General features: G+C 46.7%; 1 protein-coding gene across 1 annotated transcript in view; it reads right to left on the bottom strand.

Annotated features, from left to right (window-relative positions):
• The window catches only part of CPT1A (carnitine palmitoyltransferase 1A), a 939,552-nt gene that overhangs the window by 600,982 nt on the left and 316,427 nt on the right, over window positions 1–22,143 (bottom strand). The window contains 1 exon segment of the mRNA XM_029583120.1: window positions 2,386–2,493. Coding sequence (XP_029438980.1) covers window positions 2,386–2,493 — 108 coding nt within the window.

Raw genomic sequence — 22,143 nt, 5'->3', positions numbered from 1 at the left:
CAGTTGAAATCATGGGATGAAAACATTGTTAGCCTTGATGCATTTTTTTTTGTACTGTGAATTAGATAAAGGAAGATCTGATGTGCTGTTCAATTGGATATTTCATTGGCATTTGATAACAGTAAGTTATAAAAGATTGTTATTGTGCCTGAGAGAAACAGGAATAGGGGGTACTGTTTGGAATGGTTTTACTTCCTTTTTAACAGATAGAAAGCAAAGAGTATATTTACGAGAAAAGTATTCCTGATGGAAAATATCATCAGAGTTTCACCTATTTTATTTAATATTTACTTGAAACCTCCATGTCTTGTGTTAAGTGCCCTTGGTGTAAAAAACTTTAAGGTGAATTTTAAAAGAGATATGAGCGCAAGTGGTGCTTATTCATTATAGCGCCATTTTATAAACCTTGCACATACACAAATAACTTTGCTCATGTAAAAAAAGAAAGGGGGCAGATTAGGAGTGTGTGAGGGGCCAACATTTATGCACAAAATTCTGATTTTATAACTTACCTGCGCATATTTACTTCTGCTATTTATCAGGTGTAAGTCAGAATAAAACTCTTTAGAGCCAAATACTGACAGGGTGAGGGGTCTGGGTAAACTGGGGTGAATACAGGCTGAAAAACCAGGCATGGTCTTGATGATCTAGAGAGAGACTGGGCAAACTGTTGGACTAATTGATAAAACAGGGAATTTCTTTCATGTGTGCATGTTATAAATTGTGCTCCCTTGCATGTATAACAGGCAACAAGTCTTAAGGAAAATACACAAATAATGTTTCCTTGTATAAATATTTAAAATTAGGAGCACACATACACGCACTAATATATATTTTGTATAATTCGATTACCAAATACTCACATGAAAGCACTTTTCATCGGGTGCGGCCAGTGATTGAAGATATCGGGAATAGTTGGACAAAAGTATTGAAGATGTCATAGTAGGATCGGGGTTGTATGAATACATCGATGACTTAGTATCTTGAAAGATATTGAAGTGCTGGTGCTTTATGAGAACAACTATAGTAAAGGATAATTATATATTTGTGTACTGATGGGTTTTTAGGTATATGAGTGTGGGTGTGTTTTTTATGGATTTTTAAAAAACTTTGAGGTAGGTGTTGGGTTGACATAGGGTGTGGTGCCACAATATAATATTGTATGGGATATATGTGCTAATATATATTATATATGTGAATGTATAATTGTGTAAATAATAGTGAAAACTATTTTTACAGGATAATAAATGATTGTGTAAGAAAACATCATTTTTGATATAATAAACAATTTTGTACATTAATTGTAAGAATTTTGATTAGGACTCTATGCCATCCCAAAATAAAGCACCACTGCCATCCCTTCCACCAAGTTGCTCCTCCCTATCACTGTGATATAATTTGTACCCTGGTATGGCACTATCCCATTCGTTATCCTCCTTCCACCATGTCTCTGAGTTTATCTGCGCCTGAAATTAATAAGAACTCAGAGGGAGAGAACATCGCTGCTTTTACCAAGCATTTAATGTATAAGAAGTAATAGCTAGAGAGAGAGGGAGAGTGATAGCACAGGCTGATCCTTTGGAAACATGTAAGCATTATATATATATATATATATATATATATATATATATATATATATATATATATATATATATATACACACACACACACACACACACACACACATATATATAGTTATTATCTACCATTACTCCATTACTTCTTCTGTATGATCTGATTTTATTTGTTCTATCCTCCTATTGCTCAAATAAACTTACTTTCCTAAGTACCTGGAACCGTGATGTACTGAATTAAAGTTTGTGTGGCTATTTGTGTAGGGAATAAGCTCCTGGGTTCAAGACCCCAGATCTAATCCCAGTAATTGTATGTGTTTATATTGGGTAAATTCCTGAGGTAGTCCTCAGTAACATTACCCACCAGGTAAGAGCCCTTGGGCAGAATGTCAGTGTGTATGGTCTGAACCCAGAACAGATGCCCTAAATTTCCTGTTTCATTAGTATCCTTCAAAGATACCTCCCTTCAAACCATGCGCTGCTGAGCAACTGTCAGTTTTCCCCTTTGTTCTAATTTACAATAAGAGTTCTTTGATTGGATATAGTTTAAGAGGTGTTAAAATATTTTTTTACTGCACAAATATAATGCATAATTAACAAAATTAACATCTATTCAACAGGATTTTATGTTCATTCATAAAACTGGGGTTAGTATATTCACTGTGCTCCTATCATCAAGAATAGAGATTACAGTGTTCTCCATCTCAGCAAATCTTTTGATATGTTAGCACACAAAGGGAGTTTTCATAAGAACAATCTTGACTCTTTAGAGAGTAAGTTCAATGGCAGAATAATATTATACTCCACCCACCGGTTTTATCTCCTCTCTGTCCAGTTTTTTCCTGTAGAGAAGGATGGCATGGATAGCATTTCCTGCTCGAGCTGCTTGCAGGTGTGTTGGAATGACATACAGGTAATCCTATCAAAGGCAGTAAGAGAGAGGGTTAAGCAATATGTCTAGATATTCCAGACTAGAAATTTCCAACACATAGGAGCTTAGGCAATACAACTTGCATTAAAAATATTAATGTTGGCTTCCAAAAATTCTAACAGGTCTGGTAAAAAGCCACTTAACAAGTGAAGCAAAAAGATTTTATGTGCTTGCATAAAATGTCAGAAAGAGCATGGCCATGCAAAAATTCATTGACTAAATAGCAAGAGCTTGTTACTTACCAAAGGCACACAAAATTGAATAAGCAAACTCATAAGTATGATCAGGATAACTTGAGCATGTTCAGTTCTCTATTTCTTCGGACCCTGTCTACTGAACTGAGCCTCATAAATGGGACTTGCTTGTCAGTATAGAGGCAAGAAGGAGAGACCTATTATACTTTAGATGAGGAATTAAAAGGAGAGTGACGAGCTCCTGGAGAGTAGAAACCTGACATAATTGTGTTTAGACCAGGAGTAAGCAACTTCGGCCCTGGAGTGCCACAAACTGATCTGGTTTTCAATTGCCTTCTAAAGGAAGGGAGATCCTAAATTCTTTGCAAGGAGAACTGTTATATCAACTGGTAACAGAACCCATACGGGACAGAGCGATACTGGACCTGGTACATACCAACATGGATAGTATTTCTGATATTGTAGTAGATGATCAGTGATCACCAGAAGGTGTGGTTTAATATTAGAGTGCAGGAGATGAAGGTTCATTCAAAGACAATGGTCATAGACTTCAGAAAAACTAATTTTGTTCAAATGGAGGATTACCTCAAGTAGCCATTGGCTGGATGGGAAATCTAGGAGAGGAAGAAGTACAGTGGGCAAAAAAAAGGAGATATTATAAAAGGCAACCAAACTTTGACAGGAAAGTAAATAAAAGAGAAAAAGGAGGCCACTATGGTTTTCTAAAGTAGCAGTTGAAAAGTAAGGGAGAAAAGGCTAGCGTTCAAAAACTAAAAGATATCACAGAAAAAAGAAGAAAGGCAACAATATCTGGAAAAGCTAAGCTGGGAAGGCAGTCAGGAATGCAAAAATTCAAATGGAGGGAGAAATAGCAAATACGGCAAAGCTTTATTTTCAGATAGGGATGTACATCATTTTTTTATGATGGGTCGGCCAAGCCGTGGAAAACGTTTTCCAACGAGTTGTTTTTTTTCTCAGCAATTTTCGCCGAATCCCCCCCACCCCAACCCTTAAAATTTAGTTAATTACAACCCCCCCCCCCAAAAAAAAAACTTGCCTAAAGTCCTTGGTGGTCCAACGGGAGTCCCGGAAGCGATCTCCCACTCTCAGGGCGTCGGCTTCCTGTAAACAAAAAGGCACCAGTGGCCCTTTGTCCTTACCATGTGACAGGGGCTACCAGTACCATTGGTCAGCCCCTGTCACATGGAAGGAGCAATGGATGGCCCGTGCCATTTTCTAAGATGGCACCGGCCATCCATTGCTCCTACCCATGTGACAGAGGCCAACCAATGGCACCGGTAGCCCCTGTCACATGGTAAGTGCAAAAGGCCACCGGCGCCATTTTGTTTACTGGCAACAGACAGCCCGAGAGCGGGAGATCACTCCCGGGACCCCCGTGGGCCACCAGGGACTTTAGGCAAGTTTTTTTGGGGGGGGGTCAGGAGGGGGGGGGTTGTAATTAACCAAATAAGAAAATTATTCCTTACCTGCTAATTTTCGTTCCTGTAGTACCATGGATCATTCCAGACGGTGGGTTATGTCCCCCGTCCAGCAGATGGAGTCAGAACAAAAACTCTCAGGGGAGGTTCCTATATGACCACACCTCCCCTGACTCAACTCTCAGTAACTAGACTATCAAAGCCAAGACGAGAAGAGGCCCAGAGGGATCAAGTATAAAAAACATGCTACACATACCCGCTGTCTCTGAAACAGCTGGAAATTCGTTTGAAGAAGAAAACAAACTGAACTGCGAACTTGCCAAAAGCACCGCAACCGTGCAGACATGTATAGTCAACAACAAGAAAAGAACAGAGTGATAACAGGACAAGACAGGTAAGCAGGGATGTCCCACCTGAAGAAACCCCCAATGTCAGGGAGGGCGTCTGGAATGATCCATGGTACTACAGGAACGAAAATTAGCAGGTAAGGAATAATTTTCTTTTCCCTGTACGTACCAGGATCATTCCAGATGGTGGGATGTACCAGAGCTTCCCCATCATGGGTGGGCCGCGGACAGCCCTGCCCGTAAGACCCTGTCTCCCAGATAACTGTCCGACTGCGCTCGGACATCTAGGCGATAATGCCGCGTGAAGGTATAGAGAGACTTCCAGGTGGCCGCTCTACAGATTTCCTGAGAAGAGACCGACGCACTCTCGGCCCAGGAAGTCGCCTGTGCCCGAAGCGAATGAGCTTTGACCGCCAAAGGCGGAGACTTACCTGCTCCCAGGTACACCGCTACGATCGCTCCCTTCAGCCAATGGGCAATTGATTGCTTAGAAGCCATTTGCCCTTTCCTAGGTCCCGACCAGAGGACAAACAAATGGTCCGACAGCCGGAACTCATTCGTGACTTCTAGATAGTGCATCAAAGAACTTCGTACATCAAGTCTGCGCAAGTCCCCCGGCTCAGAGGCTGCAAATGATGGGAGCTCCATGGACTGGTTAAGATGGAAAACCGAGACCAACGTAGGAAGAAAGGACGGCACCGTATGGAGCGACACCCCATCCGGAATGAACCGAAAGTATGGTTCACGACATGATAAAGCCTGCAACTCGGAAACCCGTCGTGCCGAGGTGATAGCCACCAGAAAGATGGTCTTAAGAGTGAGGTCCTTGATGGAAGCAGAACCCAAGGGCTCGAAGGGTGCGCCAACCAGCGTCCGGAGCACCAGATTCAAATTCCACGAAGGACATGGCGGCCATATAGGGGGCTTCAGATGTCTTGCGCCCTGAAGAAAACGCACGATATCCGGATGGGACGACAGGAGGACTCCGCTCCTCCCCTGAAGGAGAGCCCTAAAGCCGCCACCTGAACCCGAAGGGAGTTATAGGCCAGACCCAACTCCAGACCTGTCTGCAGAAAGGCGAGAGCCTGAGCTACTGACGCCTGCGCAGCCAAAATAGACTGCGAAGCGCACCATTCCTCAAAAACCTTCCACACTCGAACATACGTGATAGAGGTAGATGGCTTACGTGCCTGCAATAAGGTGGATATGACAGCCTCAGGATATCCACGGCGCCTCAGCTTGCGCCTCTCAAAAGCCAAGCCGCAAGACAGAAGTGATCCGCCGCTTCGAAAAATATTGGACCCTGACGGAGAAGGTGCGGCAGATGACCTAGACGAAGAGGACCCTCCAGAGCCAGGTGGAGCAGGTCCGCGAACCATGGTCGTCGGGGCCATTCAGGTGCCACAAGGATTACCGGACCTCCGTGAGACTCTATCCGTCGGATGACTTTTCCCACAAGTGGCCACGGGGGGCAACACGTACAGAAATCACTGACGCGGCCACGGGAGGACCAGAGCGTCGACCCCCTCTGGGCCGTGTTCCCTTCTGCGACTGAAGAAGCGCGCGGCCTTTGCATTCCTGGCGGTCGCCATGAGATCCACATGTGGCATTCCCCAGCGATTGATTATCAGCTCCATCGCTTCCCCCGAGAGTTCCCACTCTCCTGGGTCCAGGTTCTGACGGCTGAGGAAGTCCGCTTGCACATTCTCGACGCCTGCAATGTGGGAGGCCGCTAGGCGCAGCAGGTGGCGCTCCGCCCACTCCATTAGGCGGTCTATCTCCAAGGAGACGAGGCGACTCCTCGTGCCTCCCTGACGGTTGATGTACGCCACCGTGGTCGCATTGTCCGAGAGCACTCGGACTGCCTGCTGCTGAATTAACCGGAGAAACACCTCCAGGGCTACACGGACCACCCTCGCCTCCAACCGGTTGATGGGCCACTCCACTTCCTCCGCCGACCATCGTCCCTGCGTGGAGCTCGTCTGACAGACCGCTCCCCAGCTCGTCTGACAGACCGCTCCCCAGCCGGTCAGACTGGCATCCGTGGTGACTATTACCCAGTCTGGCGCCTCCAATGAAACCCCCCGAGCAAGTCAGAGCGGGTCCAGACACCAACGGAGACTGTGTCTCGCTGTCCTTGGAATCGGTAGAATCGCCTGGTAGTCCCGCGAGACCGGCTGCCAGAGGGAGAGTAGGGCCCTCTGGAGGGGCCGTAGGTGCGCAAAGGCCCACGGTACCAGGTCTATCATGGAGGCCATGGTCCCCAAACCCTGCAGGTAGTCCCACGCCGTAGGAAATGCGAGAGCAAGGGAGCTGTGAATCTGCTCGCGAAGAGACCGTGCCCTGTCCGGGTGTAGAAAAACCATTGCAGCCTTCGTGTCGAAGCTCGCTCCCAGGAAATCCAACGATGGGAAGGATGTAGTCTGCTCTTTTGAAAGTTGACAATCCACCCTAGAGATTGGAGAAGTTGAACTACCCTGTCTACCGCCCGACGGCCCTGCCCTCGAGATTTCGCGCGGATCAGCCAATCGTCCAGGTAGGGATGCACCAGGATCCCCTCTCTGCGCAGAGCCGCTGCCACTACCACCATGACCTTCGTGAACACCCGTGGGGCCGTGGCCAGGCCAAAGGGCAGGGCCAGGAACTAAAAATGCTGGTCCAGAATCTTGAAGCGAAGGTATCGCTGGTGAGCCGAATGGATCGGGATGTGGAGGTACGCCTCTGTCAGATCCAGAGAGGCCAAGAACTCCCCCGGGTGTACTGCCGCCAGCACCGACCGGAGCGTCTCCATCCGGAAACGGGGAACCCTGAGGGACTTGTTGACGGTCTTGAGATCCAGAATAGGGTGAAAGGTACCTTCCTTCTTGGGAACCACAAAGTACACTGAGTAGTGGCCGCGACCTAACTCGGCAGCCGGCACCGGGACGATCGTGCCCAAAGCCAGGAGGCGGTCTAACGTCTGCCTCACAGCCGAGCGCTTGAGGAGGGATCCGCAAGGGGAGAACAGGAACCTGTCTCGAGGGGCGTGTACAAAGTCCAACACGTAGCCGTGCCTTAGAATATCCAGGACCCACTGATCTGAGGTGATTTGGACCCACGCGTCGAAGAATCGAGCAAGCCGGCCCCCCAGCCGGGGAACCGACCCGTGGGTCCTCCTGGCATCATTGGGTAGCCTTCTGAGGGGGCCCGGAGCCATGACCATCCTTACCTGGGCGGCGCCCTCGAAAGGACCGGTTCCAGGAATGCGAGCGAGTGGATGGCGTCCGAGGGGTCTGCTGCCTTGGAGGTCTAGCCCGATGCTGCGCTCGGTACCTGTTCCTGGAGGAATTGAAGGATCTGGAGGAACGCGGTCTATCCTCTGGTAGCTTGTGGACTGCGTTCTCGTTGAGGGACTTAATGATCTGGTCCAGGTCTTCTCCGAAGAGGCACCTCCCCTTGAAGGGGAGAGATCCTAGTCTGGTCTTGGAAGAGGCATCAGCCGACCAGTGTCGCAGCCAAAGAAGCCGGCGGGCCGACACCGCCGCCACCATAGACCGGGCCTGGACTCTGATGAGGTCATACATGGCATCTGCTCCATAGGCGACCACAGCCTCCAGTCTGTCTGCCTGCTGCGCGCCTCTGCCTCCGGCAAGGCCTGTGAAGTAAGGAGCTGTTGGATCCACCGAAGTCCCGCTCTCTGCGCTAGCGAGGTGCAGATCGCCGCCCTTAAACCCAGTGCTGACACCTTGAAGACCCGTTTGAGGTACACCTCTAACTTCCTATCCTGCACATCCTTTAACGCCGTCCCGCCGGTGACGGGAATTGTAGTATGCTTCGTCACTGCGGACACCGCGGAGTCCACTGCGGGCACCCTGAGGAGCTCCAAGAAATCCGCTGGGAGTGGGTACAGCTTTTCCATGGCTCTACCTATCCTGACATTGGCCTCCGGAGTATCCCACTCTCTGGAAATGAGCTGCAGCGTGGAAGGATGCGTGGGGAAAGCCTTTGCCAGGGGACGAAGGCCCGCCAGGAGGGGATCCCCCTTCCTGACCTTAGGATCGGGCTCCACCGGGTCCGGAGGCGGGTCGTTGTCCATTTCTTGCAGGATGTGGGGGATGAGTTCATCCAGCTCCCCCGCCTGGAAAATCCGTAGGATCCTGGGATCGTCGCCCTCCACCTGGGCTGACAAGGAGGGATCCTCGCCGCTCGGGTCCAGGAGTGGATCCACGTCCGCTGAGGGTCGGGGCACCAATGGTGACCCTGAACCATCCCCCGCCCGTGAAACGCTCCCCTGTGGGCCTAAGCCCCCCAGGGGCCCAGCCACACGGGCTACCTTAGCCGGCAGCGGAGGCCCCCCAGCCAGGGGCATGTCCCTGCTGTGAAGAAAAGCCCTGTGCATCAGGACTATAAATTCCGGCGAAAAAGCTTGAATCCCCGCGGGCGAGCCACCCGGGGTCTGAAGATTTGGCTGCATCATCGCTCCCGGATCATAAAAAGGCAGGGTCGCCGCGAGCGGGGCCTCTCCGACATCTTCCGCCGGGCCCGCCTGACAAGCTGTCTGCAAAATGGCCGCCGTTCCCGCGCTCAGCGGGAACGGGGCCTGCCTCTTTCTCCCCACGTGCTCCTGACGCCGGCCAGCCTCCTCCGGCGAAGGGCAGTCTTCCTCCGCGGAAGACTCGCTCCACCCGGGCCAGGGTCTCTCGCTGTCTGCTGCCGTCCGAGCGCTGAATCAGAGCGCAGGTGGAGGAGGTGGGGGGAAGAACGCAGACTCGCGTGCGCGGAAAGACCGGCGCGAAGATAGCGGCTGGGACTAGGCCCTCACCCCCTCCCACCGACCCGGCGAAAAATGTCGGGGGATGGGACTTCCCGACGCGAGGCGGCCCCGGGGAATGAGGCTTCGCAGGGCCGCAGGTCGGGAGTGATCTCGCTCCACTGAGGAGGGGAGGGGAGAATCCGACTAGGGCAGGGGGAGAGGTCGGCCCCACCGACTTACACCCCAAGTCCTCCCTGCAGCAAACGAACCTGTCCCTAAAAAGACCTGCGAGGGAAAGAAATCCTGAAACACTTACCCCAGGCCCGATGACAAGTCAGGGACAAAGTAGAGCGAGAGAAAGAAAAAAAACAGTGAGCAAGACCACGGTCTGTCAGCAAGCGCTAACACTCACTGTCTATCAGGATGAAATCCCACTATAATTGAGCCCTCTGACAAGAGGCCTAAATCAAATGCTGGGGACCTCAGTGTCCCCTGTCTCACATCTGCTGGAGTCAGAACTATACTGGGAGTTGAGTCAGGGGAGGCGTGGTCATATAGGACCTCCCCTGAGAGTTTTTGTTCTGACTCCATCTGCTGGACGGGGGACATAACCCACTGTCTGGAATGATCCTGGTACGTACAGGGAATTGAAGGATTGTGGTGGGTTTGGGTTTTTTGTTTTTTAAATAAATGTGCCCCTCCCCCTGTGCTAACCTGAACAACGAATTTTCCCCGAAGTTCAGGGAAAATCCGTCTCAGGATTCGGGTCCTCCTTCCCATGCCGAATTGGACTATTTTTTTGAAATTTTCCAATTCGGCAAAAACAATTGCACATCCTTATTTTCAGATATGTTAGTAATAGGAAGAAGTGCATAAGTAGACTTTTGAGACTCAGAGGTGACGAGGAGGAATATGTGGAGGCTGAGGAGGAAAAAAAGCAAAATTGCTTAACAAATATTTCTGTTCAGTGTTCACTGTGAAATAGGCAGGAGGATCACATAAAATGAACACAAATAAGATTAGAAATGAGGGAAAATCAATTGTGAGGAGCTAACTAAACATACATAAAGCAATGGGGCCAGATATGAAACAGAGTACTAAGACGACTTAGAGATGTCCCGGCAGCTCTGCTGGCCAACCTTTTCAATGCTTCTTTAGAGTCTGGAGTAGTCCCCGGAGGATGGAAAAGGGCTGATGTTTTTCCTATTCATAAAAGTAGAAAGAGGAGGGTAGGAACTATAGGTCAGTTAGTCTGACCTCTGACGTGGGCAAATTAATGGCATCACTGCTAAAATCGAGGATAATGCAGTTTCTGGTATCCAATAGACTACTAGATCCAAGGTAGCATGCTTTTACTAGAGGTGGGTTTTGTCAGACAAATCTAAACAATGTCTTTGATTAGGTGACCATAGAAAGAGGAAGGCAGGCAACAATATCTGGAAAAGCTAATTGAAGCAGGTAAAGTAGTCAGGAGCATAACGATACAAATGGAAGAAAAAACAACAATTATAATAAAATGGGGGGATAAGACTTTTTTTCATTTTTTAGGTACGTTAGTGATAGGAGAAAGTGCAAAAGTGGCATTGAGAAAGACTGAAAGAAGAGATGTGACATACTGTATTAATATTGGATGATTTGGGGATTAATTTTGTTATGGTTTACTTGTATCTTCCTAAATGTACACCACTTTGGATTATTTTTGTGATCAAAAAGACGGTACAGAATTTCTTTTAAAATAAATAAATACAAATAAAGATGGGAATATGTAGAGGCTGAGGAGGAATTACTTACCTGATAATTTCGTTTTCCTTAGTATAGACAGATGGACTCAGAACCAGTGGGTTTATGCTCCCCTGTCAGCAAATGGAGATGGAGCAAGCTGATGTCACAGTATATAAACCCCCCTCCAGTGACCCCAGCCTGCCAGTTTTCTCTTCAAAAACAACTGTGGACAGACTAGCAAAAAACTTATTTAAAAACATGATTAAAAAAAGGTAACCAGAACTGTACTCAACCAACCATAAACACTGAACTCATGTAAGATTCTAGGTACCCCAAGCAAGGGACTGGATGAACACTTAGCAGTAATCCCTTGGGACCATGAGCCCCACAGGAGAAATATTGACACATTCATGCGGCAGCTGAGGCGGGAAGCTGAGTCCATCTGTTTACACTAAGGATAACGAAATAATCAGGTAAGTAACTTCTCCAATTCCTAGCGTGCAGACTAATTTATTTTATTTATTTATTTATTTAGATTTTTTCTATACCGGCATTCGTGAAAATGTCACATCAAGCCGGTTTACAATAAACAATGGGGTGATAACCGTAACAGAGAACGAGATAATATGTACTAAACATAGTATAGATGCAGTTACAATAAAACAAGGAGTTGTACAACTAGGAGCAAGAAGAAGAAAAGATAGTAACTTTAACATAGTATATTAACCCGTAAAATGGTAGACTTTCCAAAAAGGGAAGTGTGTGATTTACAATGAATTGATCAATTCAAATAAATGTAGTTTTTAACAATAAGGAAGAGATCAGAAATAATGAAAATTCTGGATGTTGATAATGCTTAGGGTAGGTTGCCAGGATGGTTGTAAAAAGAAAATTGTTGCTTGGAGGTTGAATGTTGGAGAGAATTGGGTTTAACCTGAGTCTGGGAAGGCTTGTTTGAAAAGCCATGTTTTGAGTCTTTTTCTGAATGTCAGTAAGCAGGGTTCCTGTCTTAGATCCGTTGGTATGGAGTTCCAAAGAGTGGGTCCTGCTGTGGAGAAAGCCCTATCTCTGTAAGTTATGTGGAGGGAAGTTTTGGAAGGCGGTACCTGCAGAGACTCTTTGTAGTACTCTCTTATGGGTCTGGAGGATGTATGCTTTATGAAAGGGATTTGTAGGTTGAGAGGAGCGATTTGTTGGATAGTTTTGTAGATTATTGTGATTGACTTATAAAGAATTCTGAAATGGATTGGCAGCCAGTGTAAATCTTTAAGGATTGGGGAGATGTGCTCTCTTCTCCTTGTGTTTGTTAGAATTCTGGCTGCCGTATTTTGAACCATTTGTAGCGGTTTAGTATGTGCTGATGGGATACCTAATAATAAAGAATTGCAATAGTCTAACTTGGAGAAGATTATTGCTTGTAGGATAGTCCTGTAGTCATGGTTGTGGAACAGTGGTCTTATTCTTTTTAGAACATGCAGTTTATGAAAGCAGTCTTTAGTGGTTTGGTTTATGAAAGCTTTTAAGTTAAGCCTATTATCGATGATTGCGCCCAAATCTCTTACTTTTGTTGTTTGTAAATTAGCTGGAGGAATTGTGGGGGTTTGGCGGTTCTCAGAGGATATGAGAAGGAGTTCCGTTTTTGAAGAATTTAGGATTAAGTTCATACTGGAGAGGAGGGAGTTGATTTCTTGCAGACAATATTCCCAAAGATCGAGGGTTTTTTTTATGGATTCTTTGATTGGTATCACTATCTGGACATCGTCGGCATAAAGGTAGTGTTTAAGGTTCAAGTTGGTTAATAGCTGGCAGAGAGGGAGGAGGTAGATATTAAAGAGGGTAGGTGAAAGGGATGAACCTTGGGGTACTCCTTGAGAAGAAGGGTAGCGTTTAGATTCTTTGCTGTGTATTTTTACCTTGAAGCCTCTGTTTTTCAAGAATGAGTGGAACCAGGACAGTGCTGAGCCTGTTATGCCGATGTTCAATAATTGGTTTAGGAGCATGGAGTGGTTAACAGTATCAAAGGCGGCTGAGGACCAGTGGGATATACCAAAGCTACTTCCCAACAGGGTGGGAGGCTGCCCGCAGTCCAGTGAACACCAGACATGCAAAGGCTGCATTCCTCCTGGGCCTGCACATCCAGACAATAAACCTGGAAAAAGGGTGTAAGGAGGACCACACGTTGCAGCTTGGCAGATATCAATGGGAGACAACCTCCGCCCGTAACACTGCCTGAGCCCTAGTGGAATGAGCCCTAACCTGAGTAAGCAATAGCTTTTCAGCATTCACATATGGAACCATGACTACTTCCTTAATCCAACAAGCAATGGTAGCCCGCAAAGCCGAAGAGTCCTGCTTACTCCCACCATGGAGAAAGCAGAGTTGCTTACCTGTAACAGGTGTTCTCACAGGTCAGCAGGATGTTAGTCCTCACATATGGGTGACATCATCAGGATGGACCCCAATCACGGAACACTTTTGTCAAAGTTTCTAGAACTTTGACTGGCACCAACTGGGCATGCCCAGCATGGCACTAACCCTGCATCCAGCAGGGGTCCCCCTTCAGTCTCGTGTATAGTAAGAAGTACGTGCGAAAAAATAAAATAAATTGCAAGCGAACCCAACTCCGTGGGGTGGTGGGTGGGTTTCATTAGGACAAATATCCTGCTGTCCTGTGAGAACACCTGTTACAGGTAAGCAACTCTGCTTTCTCACAGGGCAAGCAGGATGGTAGTCCTCACATATTGGTGAGTAGCGAGTTAAGGATGCCCAAGCAATGCACCAAATGTACCCAAAGACGTGCAACAGGCACATCAGGGGTGAATTTGGGTAGGAGGGCATCCTGAAAACCCTGAACGGGTCGCTGGTAGGATGTTGGGTAGTTAAGCTGAGAGGAAATTGCGTAGAATAGACTGGCCAAAAACGGAATCTTGCCGGCCAGCCTTATCTAAGCAATAATGGGCTGCAAAAGTATTATTGTAGAGTTTTATATAACGTCGTTCGGTATTGCCATCACAACAGTTAACAATTCTAATGTTTTGTTAACATGGTTAGCAATTTTTCATAGGAAGTACATTCTAGTGCTAAAAATTTTTTTTAAAGGTAACAAAGGTCTAAATATAGAACAACAGTTAGTAGGAAATAGTAGAAAATACAGTATAACGTTAAATAGTTAAGGGTAACCATCCTGCAAGGTTTCACTTATGGTTTAGACAAGTAGCATGGGTGTTTGTGAACTTTCAGAGTGGTGTAGGGTAGGTTAGTGGCAGTGCGCGTTTTGGTAGGCTTTGGTGAACAGCCATGTTTTCAGTTCTTTTTTGAATGTTTTTTGGCTAAGTTGTAGTCTTAGTTCAGTCGATAGTGTATTCCGTAGTTGGGGGCTTGCGAGGGAGATAGCACGTTCATATATTGATGTTAGTTGTGAGGCTCGGCCAGGAGGGGGTGGGGGGGATTGCCAGGAGTCCTTTGTCGGCAGAGTGGAGGATTTTTGTGGTATGTGTGTTTTAATCGCTTCACTTAGCCAGTCATTTCGTTCTTCATGTATGTGTTTGTGTTCAATGGTTAATATTTTGTAGTCAATTCAGTATTTGATTGGAAGCCAGTGTAGGGATGTAAGAACTGGGGTTATGTGCTTGTGTTTTTTGGTTCTGGTGAGTAGTCTGGCTGCTGAGTTTTGTAGAATCTGGAGGGGACGGATGGTGGATAGAGGTAGTCCGAGTAGTAGAGAGTTGCAGTAGTCGAGTATGGAGAGAATGAGAAGTTGTTATACTGTTCTGAAGTCCTCTTGGGTTAGGAAGGGTTTTATGCGTCTCAGGGTTAGTAATTTTAGGTATTCTTCTTTTATTTTTGTTGTGATGTGATTTTTGAATGAGAGTTCGCTGTCTATGATGACTTCAAGATTGCGTGCATGCGAGATCGGGGAGATTGCAGTTATTTGATTCTCTATAATTAAGGGTGGTGGGGGTGTTGGTTTGGTTTTTCTGTCAAGAATTATCATCTCTGTTTTTTCAATGTTTATTATGAGTTTCAATTTGGTTAGCAATTGTTTGATTGCCATGAGATAGGTTGCTGTTTTCTTGTATGTTTCGTCCAGGGAATATGGAGAGAACGCCAGGTCGCAGACTTACAAATATCAACAAGTGGCACCGAGCGAAGGTGTGCCACAGAGGTTGCCACGGCCCTAACAATGTGCTTTCACAGTCTTGTAGCGGAATGTCTGCTTGCTGGTAGCAAAAAGATACAGTCCACCAACCAGGAGGAAAGGGTCTGTTTTCCCCTGGATTTCCCAATTTGATGTTATTGAAAGAATCAAATAATTGAGTGGACTTTCTGTGGGCTGATATGCACTCCAGATAAAAGGCTAGGGCACATTTGCAGTCTAGAAAATGTAGAGCCTTTTCTTCTGGGTTTGAATGGGGCCTTGGGAAGAAAGTAGGTAAGATGATGGATTGATTAAGATGAAATTCCGACACTACCTTTGTAAAAACATAGGGTGTGTACGGAGAACCACTCTGTCATGTAGAATTTTAGTGTAAGGCAGGTAGGTGACTAATGTCTGTAATTCACTAACTCTATGAGCAGATGTTATAGCGAGAAGAAAGATTACTTTCCTGGTGAGATAGCGGCGATCACAGGAGTGCAGAGGCTTGAACGGAGGTTTCATGAGCCGCCCTAAGACCACGTTAAGGTTCAAAGCGGGAGCCGGAGGACGCAATGGAGGTTTTAGGTGGAGCAACCCTCTCATGAAACGTGTGACTAAGGGCTGTGTCGAAAGAGAGACATCTCCTACTCAGTTGTAGAAGGCAGCTACCGCACTGACATTCACTCTTATAGAGGAAGTTTTCAGGCCTGATTCTGACAGATGCCAGAGATAGTCCAGAAACTTAGCAGTGGAACAGGTGAACGGGTCTATGGACATGGACATGCACCAGACTGTAAACCTTTTCCACTTGGAACGATAAGAGTGTCTCGTGGAAGGCTTTCATGAAGCTACCAAGACACGGCATACCGACTCTGAAAGGTTAAGGGGTTGTAGTATTAACCTTTCAACTTCCAGGCCATCAGCGACCGGGCCTGAAGGTTGGGGTGGCGTAGGCGCTCGTCGTTCTGAGTTATCAGGAGCGGATTGTCCCCTAGAGCGATGCGCCAGCGAACTGATAGATCCTTGAGGATTGTGAACCAGACTTGACGTGGCCAGTGTGGGGCTATCAGAATCATTAAGTCCTTGTCCCTTCGTAACTTCACAAGAATCTTTGATATGAGTGGAAGTGGAGGGTACGCGTAGAGGAGACAGCTGGAGCATGAGAGGGCGAAAGTGTCCCTCGGCTGTAAGTGGCGGCTGCGAGTGAGGGAGCAGAAGTTCTCTACTTTGCGGTTGTGGATGGATGCAAAGAGGTCTATGTGTGGATACCCCCAACGTTGGAAGGGTTGAGAGACCATTCGTGCGGATGGAAGGTCCGGCTCAACCTGTCTGCCAGAACATTGTCCACGCCCGCCAAGTAGGTCGCTCTGAGGTACAGCGAGTGGGAAAGAGCCCATGCCCATATCTGTGAAGCTTCCTAACAGAGAAGGTAGGAGCCCATTCCCCCATGTTTGTTAATGTACCACATCACTACCTGGTTGTCTGTTTGAATCAGAATGGTCTTGTCTGAGAGGCAATCCTGAAAGACTCTGAGGGCATATCTGATCGCTCGAAGTTCCAAGAAATGTATCTGATGTTTGGCTTCCTCTGAAGGCCAGAAACCCTGAGTCTGTAGGCTGCCAACATGAGCACCCCAACCTAGATTGGAGGTGTTTGTCGTTAGGACAATTTGAGGCTCTGGAACCTGAAAGGACAGCGACAGGCGGAGCTGCTTGGTAACGTGGACAATGCTGGACATTGGCTGGTAAGCCTGAGTCAACTGGGACTTTAGAGTCCACTGCATGACTCTCATGGCGAGGCGTGTCATTGGAGTGACATGCACAGTGGACGCCATATGACCCAGCAAAATAAGAAAATGATGAGCTGTCGAATAACGCCGATTCTGGAGGCATTTTGCGAGAGATATGAGAGTACGAGCTCGATCCTGAGGGAAGAATGCTTTTGCCTGCATGGTGTCCAGGTCGGCTCCTATGAAGGATAAGTTTTGAGATGGAACTAGGCTGGACTTGGGGTAGTTGATCAGAAATCCGAGAGACAGCAATGTATGGATAGTTAGCCATAAGGGGGTTAATGCATCCCTCTGAGTCGGAGCCCTTATCAGCCAATCATCGAGATAAGGTTTGACATGGACGCCCTGACATCTCAGGTAGGCCACGACCACTACGAGGCACTTGAAGACTCGAGGAGCGGATGATAGGCCGAACGGCAGTACCGTACTGAAAATGCCAGGGGCAGACTAGGAAACGAAGGAATTTGTGGTGGGACGGAGTAATCGAGATGTTTGTATACGCATCTTGTAGATCTAGAGAGCAAAGCCAATCCCCTCTTTATAGAAGAGGCAGTAGAGAACCCAAGGTCACCATCCTGAACTTCTCCCTCTGAAGATATTTAAGGCACGCAGGTCCAGTATTGGACGAATGCCACCTGACTTTTTTGGGATGAGGAAATACCTGGAATAGAACCCCTGCCCCTGCCGGGAGAAGGGCACTGGTTCTATTGCCCGGAATTTCAGGAGGGTTGATACCTCCTCTTCCAGAAGAGATGAGTGATCAGTTGAGCTCCACGTCGGCCAAGGTGGGAAGTCTCCTGATACCGACAGGAAGTTGAAGTGGTAGCCTTGGGTCAGTACAGCAAGTACCCACTGGTCTGAAGTAATCATGTGCCATATGTTGGTAAAATGCCAGTGTCGACTGCCGATTGGTACAGATGGTAGAGGAGGTTGGCTTATGCTCTCCAGCGAGGAGTCAAAATCCAGCAGCTGGGCCTGGTTGAGGGGATGGCTGGGTCTTCTGAGGTCGGGCTTGCCTGGGCTGACCATTCTGGTAAGGCCTGAAAGGATGACCTTGAGAGGCAGGAGGATATCATCTCCGTGGCTTGAAAGATGGTCGCTTAGAGTCCCTTCGGAATGTCCTCTTAGAAGTGGACGGGAAATCGGAGGGTACTGAGGAAAGCTGGCACTGTTTCATGGTGGTCCTTTAGCTGTGCCACTGTTTCCTGGATTTTGTCCTCGAAGAGATTATCTCCAGCATAGGGTAGGTCTGCTAACTGGTCCTGCACCTCTGGTCCTCAGAGGTGCAGGACCAGTTAGCAGAGCAACCCTCATTACACACCTCGCCATGAGAGTCATGCAGTGGACTCTAAAGTCCCAGTGGACTCAGGCTTACCAGCCAAAGTCTGAGGACTTCAGCCAGGCCCACCTTCTTGCACTAATCCCTGCTGCAGACACTCTGGAGGCAGTGTCAAAATATCATAGGCAGCGCGGACCTCATGCTTGCTAGCATCTAGGCATTTCTGAGCCAGAGCATGAAGTAAATCCTGGAATTGTTCTGGTAAAGATTCAATCTTGGATCTTCTTGAACAACTCCCTTTTATACTGGGTCATGAATAACTGGTAGGAAGCAATGAGAGAAATGAGCATTTAGCCGTGGAAGACACACCTGCCAAAAGCATCAAGGGACCCCTGTTCTTTCCCTGGAGGTATGGAAGAATGAGGTTTAGAATGTCGTGCCTTCTTCTGGGCTGACTCCAGAACCACAGAATGATGATCCAGCTGTGTTCTTTGAAACCCAGGGGCTGTCTGGACAAGGTAGGTGGCATCTGTCTTTCGGTTGACAGGTGCTCCCAATTCCTTTTCAGCAGGTCAATTAGGATTTCAGGAACATGAAGAGACATGATTTCCTTTGGGGCATCAAGAAACTGGAGTACTTCCAGCATCTTGTGCCTCGAGTCTTCTTCTGTCTGAAGCTGAAATGGAATCGTTTCAGACATTTCCTTTATGAAATTAATAAAGGAGATTATTAATAAAATTAATAAAGGAGGACCGTCGCTAGTTAACAAGAAACTGGAGGGGAGTGGAGTAGATGTAACTCCATTTACAGTAGAAAATGTATGGGAAGAGCTGGTGAAACTGAAAGTGGACAAAGCAATGGGGCCTGATGAAGTTCATCCCAGAATACTGAGGAAGCTCAGAGATGTGCTGGCGGGTCCACTGTGTGATCTGTTCAATAGATCCCTAGAAACGGGAGTGGTGCCGAGTGATTGGAGGAGAGCGGTGGTGGTCCCGCTTCACAAGAGTGGGAACAGAGAAGAGGCTGGTAACTACAGACCGGTTAGCCTCACTTCGGTGGTGGGAAAAGTAATGGAGTCACTGTTGAGAGAATAGTGAACTATCTACAGTCGGGAGAATTGCTGGACCAGAGGCAGCAAGGATTCACCATTGGAAGATCCTGTCAGACAAATCTGATTGACTTTTTTGACTGGGTAACCAAGGAATTGGATCGAGGAAGAGCACTCGATGTCATCTACTTGGATTTCAGCAAAGCTTTTGACACGGTCCCGCACAGGAGACTGGTGAATAAAATGAGAAGCTTAGGAGTGAGTGCCGAGGTGGTGGCCTGGATTGCAAACTGGTTGACGGACAGAAGACAATGTGTGATGGTAAATGGAACTCTCTCTGAAGAGAGAGCGGTTTTAAGCAGTGTACCGCAAGGAACGGTTGGGACCAGTCCTGTTCAATATCTTTGTGAGCGATATTGCGGACGGGATAGAAGGTAAGGTTGGTCTTTTTGCAGATGACACTAAGATCTGCAACAGATGGACACACCGGAAGGAATGGAGAGAATGAGACAGGATTTAAGGAAGCTGGAAGAGTGGTCGCTGAGATTCAATGCCAAGAAGTGCAGAGTCATGCATATGGGGAGTGGAAATCCGAATGAACTGTATTCGATGAGGAGAGAAAGGCTGATATGCACAGAGCAGGAGAGAGACCTTGGGGTGATGGTGTCTAATGATCTGAAGTCAGCGAAACTGTGACAAGGCGATAGCTAAAGACAGAAGAATGCTGGGCTGCATAAAGAGAGGAATATCGAATAAGAAAAGGGAAGTAATTATCCCCTTGTACAGGTCCTTGGTGAGGCCTCACCTGGAGTACTGTGTTCAGTTCTGGAGATCGTATCTCCGAAGAGACAGAGACAAGATGGAGGCAGTCCAGAGAAGGGCAACCAAAAAGGTGGAAGGTCTTCATCGAATGACTTATGAGGAAAGATTGAAGAATCTAAATATGTACACCCTGGAGGAAAGGAGGAGCAGAGGTGATATGATACAGACTTTCAGATACTTGAAAGGTTTTAATGATCCAAAGACAATGACAAACCTTTTCCGTAGGAAAAATATCAGCAGAACCAGGGGTCATGATTTGAAGCTTCAGGGAGGAAAACTCCGAAACAATGTCAGGAAGTATTTCTTCACGGAGAGGGTGGTGGATGTCTGGAATGCCCTTCCGGAGGAAGTGGTGAAGACCAGAACTGTGAAGGACTTCAAAGGGGCGTGGGATAAACACTGTGGATCCATAAAGTCAAGAGGACATCAATGAAGAGTGGGTGGTTCACCAGAATGACGGCTACTGCCTGGAGATAATACCCTTATTCAATAAACATACACACGGTTACTGTGACTCCAACATCGCTCTAAGCTTCAACGGCAAGAGGAAATGTGGAAAAAAGGATTTGCACTCACAAAGCGGGGAGTAGCTGGCTTTTTACGGCGGTTACTACCCCAAACCAAATAAGCCTGATACTTCACTTTCAATGCATATCCAGCATAGCTCTCTGCTTCAACGGCAGGGGAGAAGAAAAACTAATACCTCACACATATCCAGCATAGCTCTCTGCTTCAACGGCAGGGGAGAAGAAAAACTGATACTTCACGCATATCCAGCATAGCTCTCTGCTTCAACGGCAGGGGAGAAGAAAAAACTGATACTTCACGCCTATCCAGCATAGCTCTCTGCTTCAACGGCAGGGGAGAAGAAAAACTGATACTTCACGCCTATCCAGCATAGCTCTCTGCTTCAACGGCAGGGGAGAAGAAAAACAACCAATAAGGGCTGAATAACATAGTCTGGGTAAACAAATAAGCATGGGTGTAGCTTGCTTATTGCGGCGGTTACTACCCCTAACTAATCAAGCTTGATATTTCACTTGGATGCAGCTCCATCACTGCTTTCTACATTAATGGTGGGGGTGAAAGGGAAATAGAACCAAAGGTTACTAAGAGTCAAGAGAAACAGATAAGTATGATAAAAAAGAAGTGTGAAGCTTGCTGGGCAGACTGGATGGGCCGTTTGGCCTTCTTCTGCCGTCATTTCTATGTTTCTATGTAGATATCTTCTGGAGGAGAGAGTTCAAAATAGTGCTGCTCGCTTATTATCCGGTACCTCCATTCGCAATCATATTACACCCATCCTACATTCTCTTCATTGGCTACCCATAAAGTACAGGATAAAATATAAAGTAATCTCAATCATTCACAGTCTAATTAATAATTCCTCATCCACCTGGCTTTGCACCTTACTCCGTATTTACAAACCCACCCGACACTTAAGATCACTTACTCAAAATCTCTTAGACATTCCATCACCACGACAGGCCAGATTAGACATCACCAGGAAAAGAGCTTTTTCAGTAGCAGGACCATCACTCTGGAACTCACTACCCAACCCTCTTCGCTTAATATCAAATCCTCATCATTTCAAAAAAGCTCTAAAAACATTCCTCTTTCAACAAGCATTTAATACTTCCACTAAGCAACCCCCTGATCATAAATGAAACTTCATCTCCCAAATTTCTCTCATCAGTTACATGTCACTTTAACTTCTCCCTTCCCCTATCGTTCCCCTTTTTACCCTCCCTGCCCTCCTTGCTCAAGGCACGCTACCTTTATTTTATTTTAATTTTAATTAATAATTTGTTTTTAGCTAGTTATCATCTAGCTATTTAGTCAAATTTATGTATTTAAATTTATTTTAGTTATATTTTATTTTTATTTTATTTTTAACATGTTGTAAACCGTTTTGATAAAATTTTATTTTAAAAAACGGTATATAAATACCTTTAAATAAATAAAATAAATAAATAAATAAATCTTTCCTCAGGGGGAGAGGGCTCTGAAGGCAAAGTCATCGGTCCAAGGATCATAAGGTTGATCCCCAGCTCCCATAGGATCACCAGAGGGAAGAAATGGCTCTAGTCCTGAAGGATCAGGCCTAGGCATCGATGGTACCGGAGGA

The sequence above is a fragment of the Rhinatrema bivittatum genome, chromosome 17 (genome assembly GCF_901001135.1).
Source record: "Rhinatrema bivittatum chromosome 17, aRhiBiv1.1, whole genome shotgun sequence".
Classification (NCBI taxonomy): domain Eukaryota; kingdom Metazoa; phylum Chordata; class Amphibia; order Gymnophiona; family Rhinatrematidae; genus Rhinatrema; species Rhinatrema bivittatum.
This window is presented reverse-complemented; position numbering and strand designations above follow the sequence as displayed.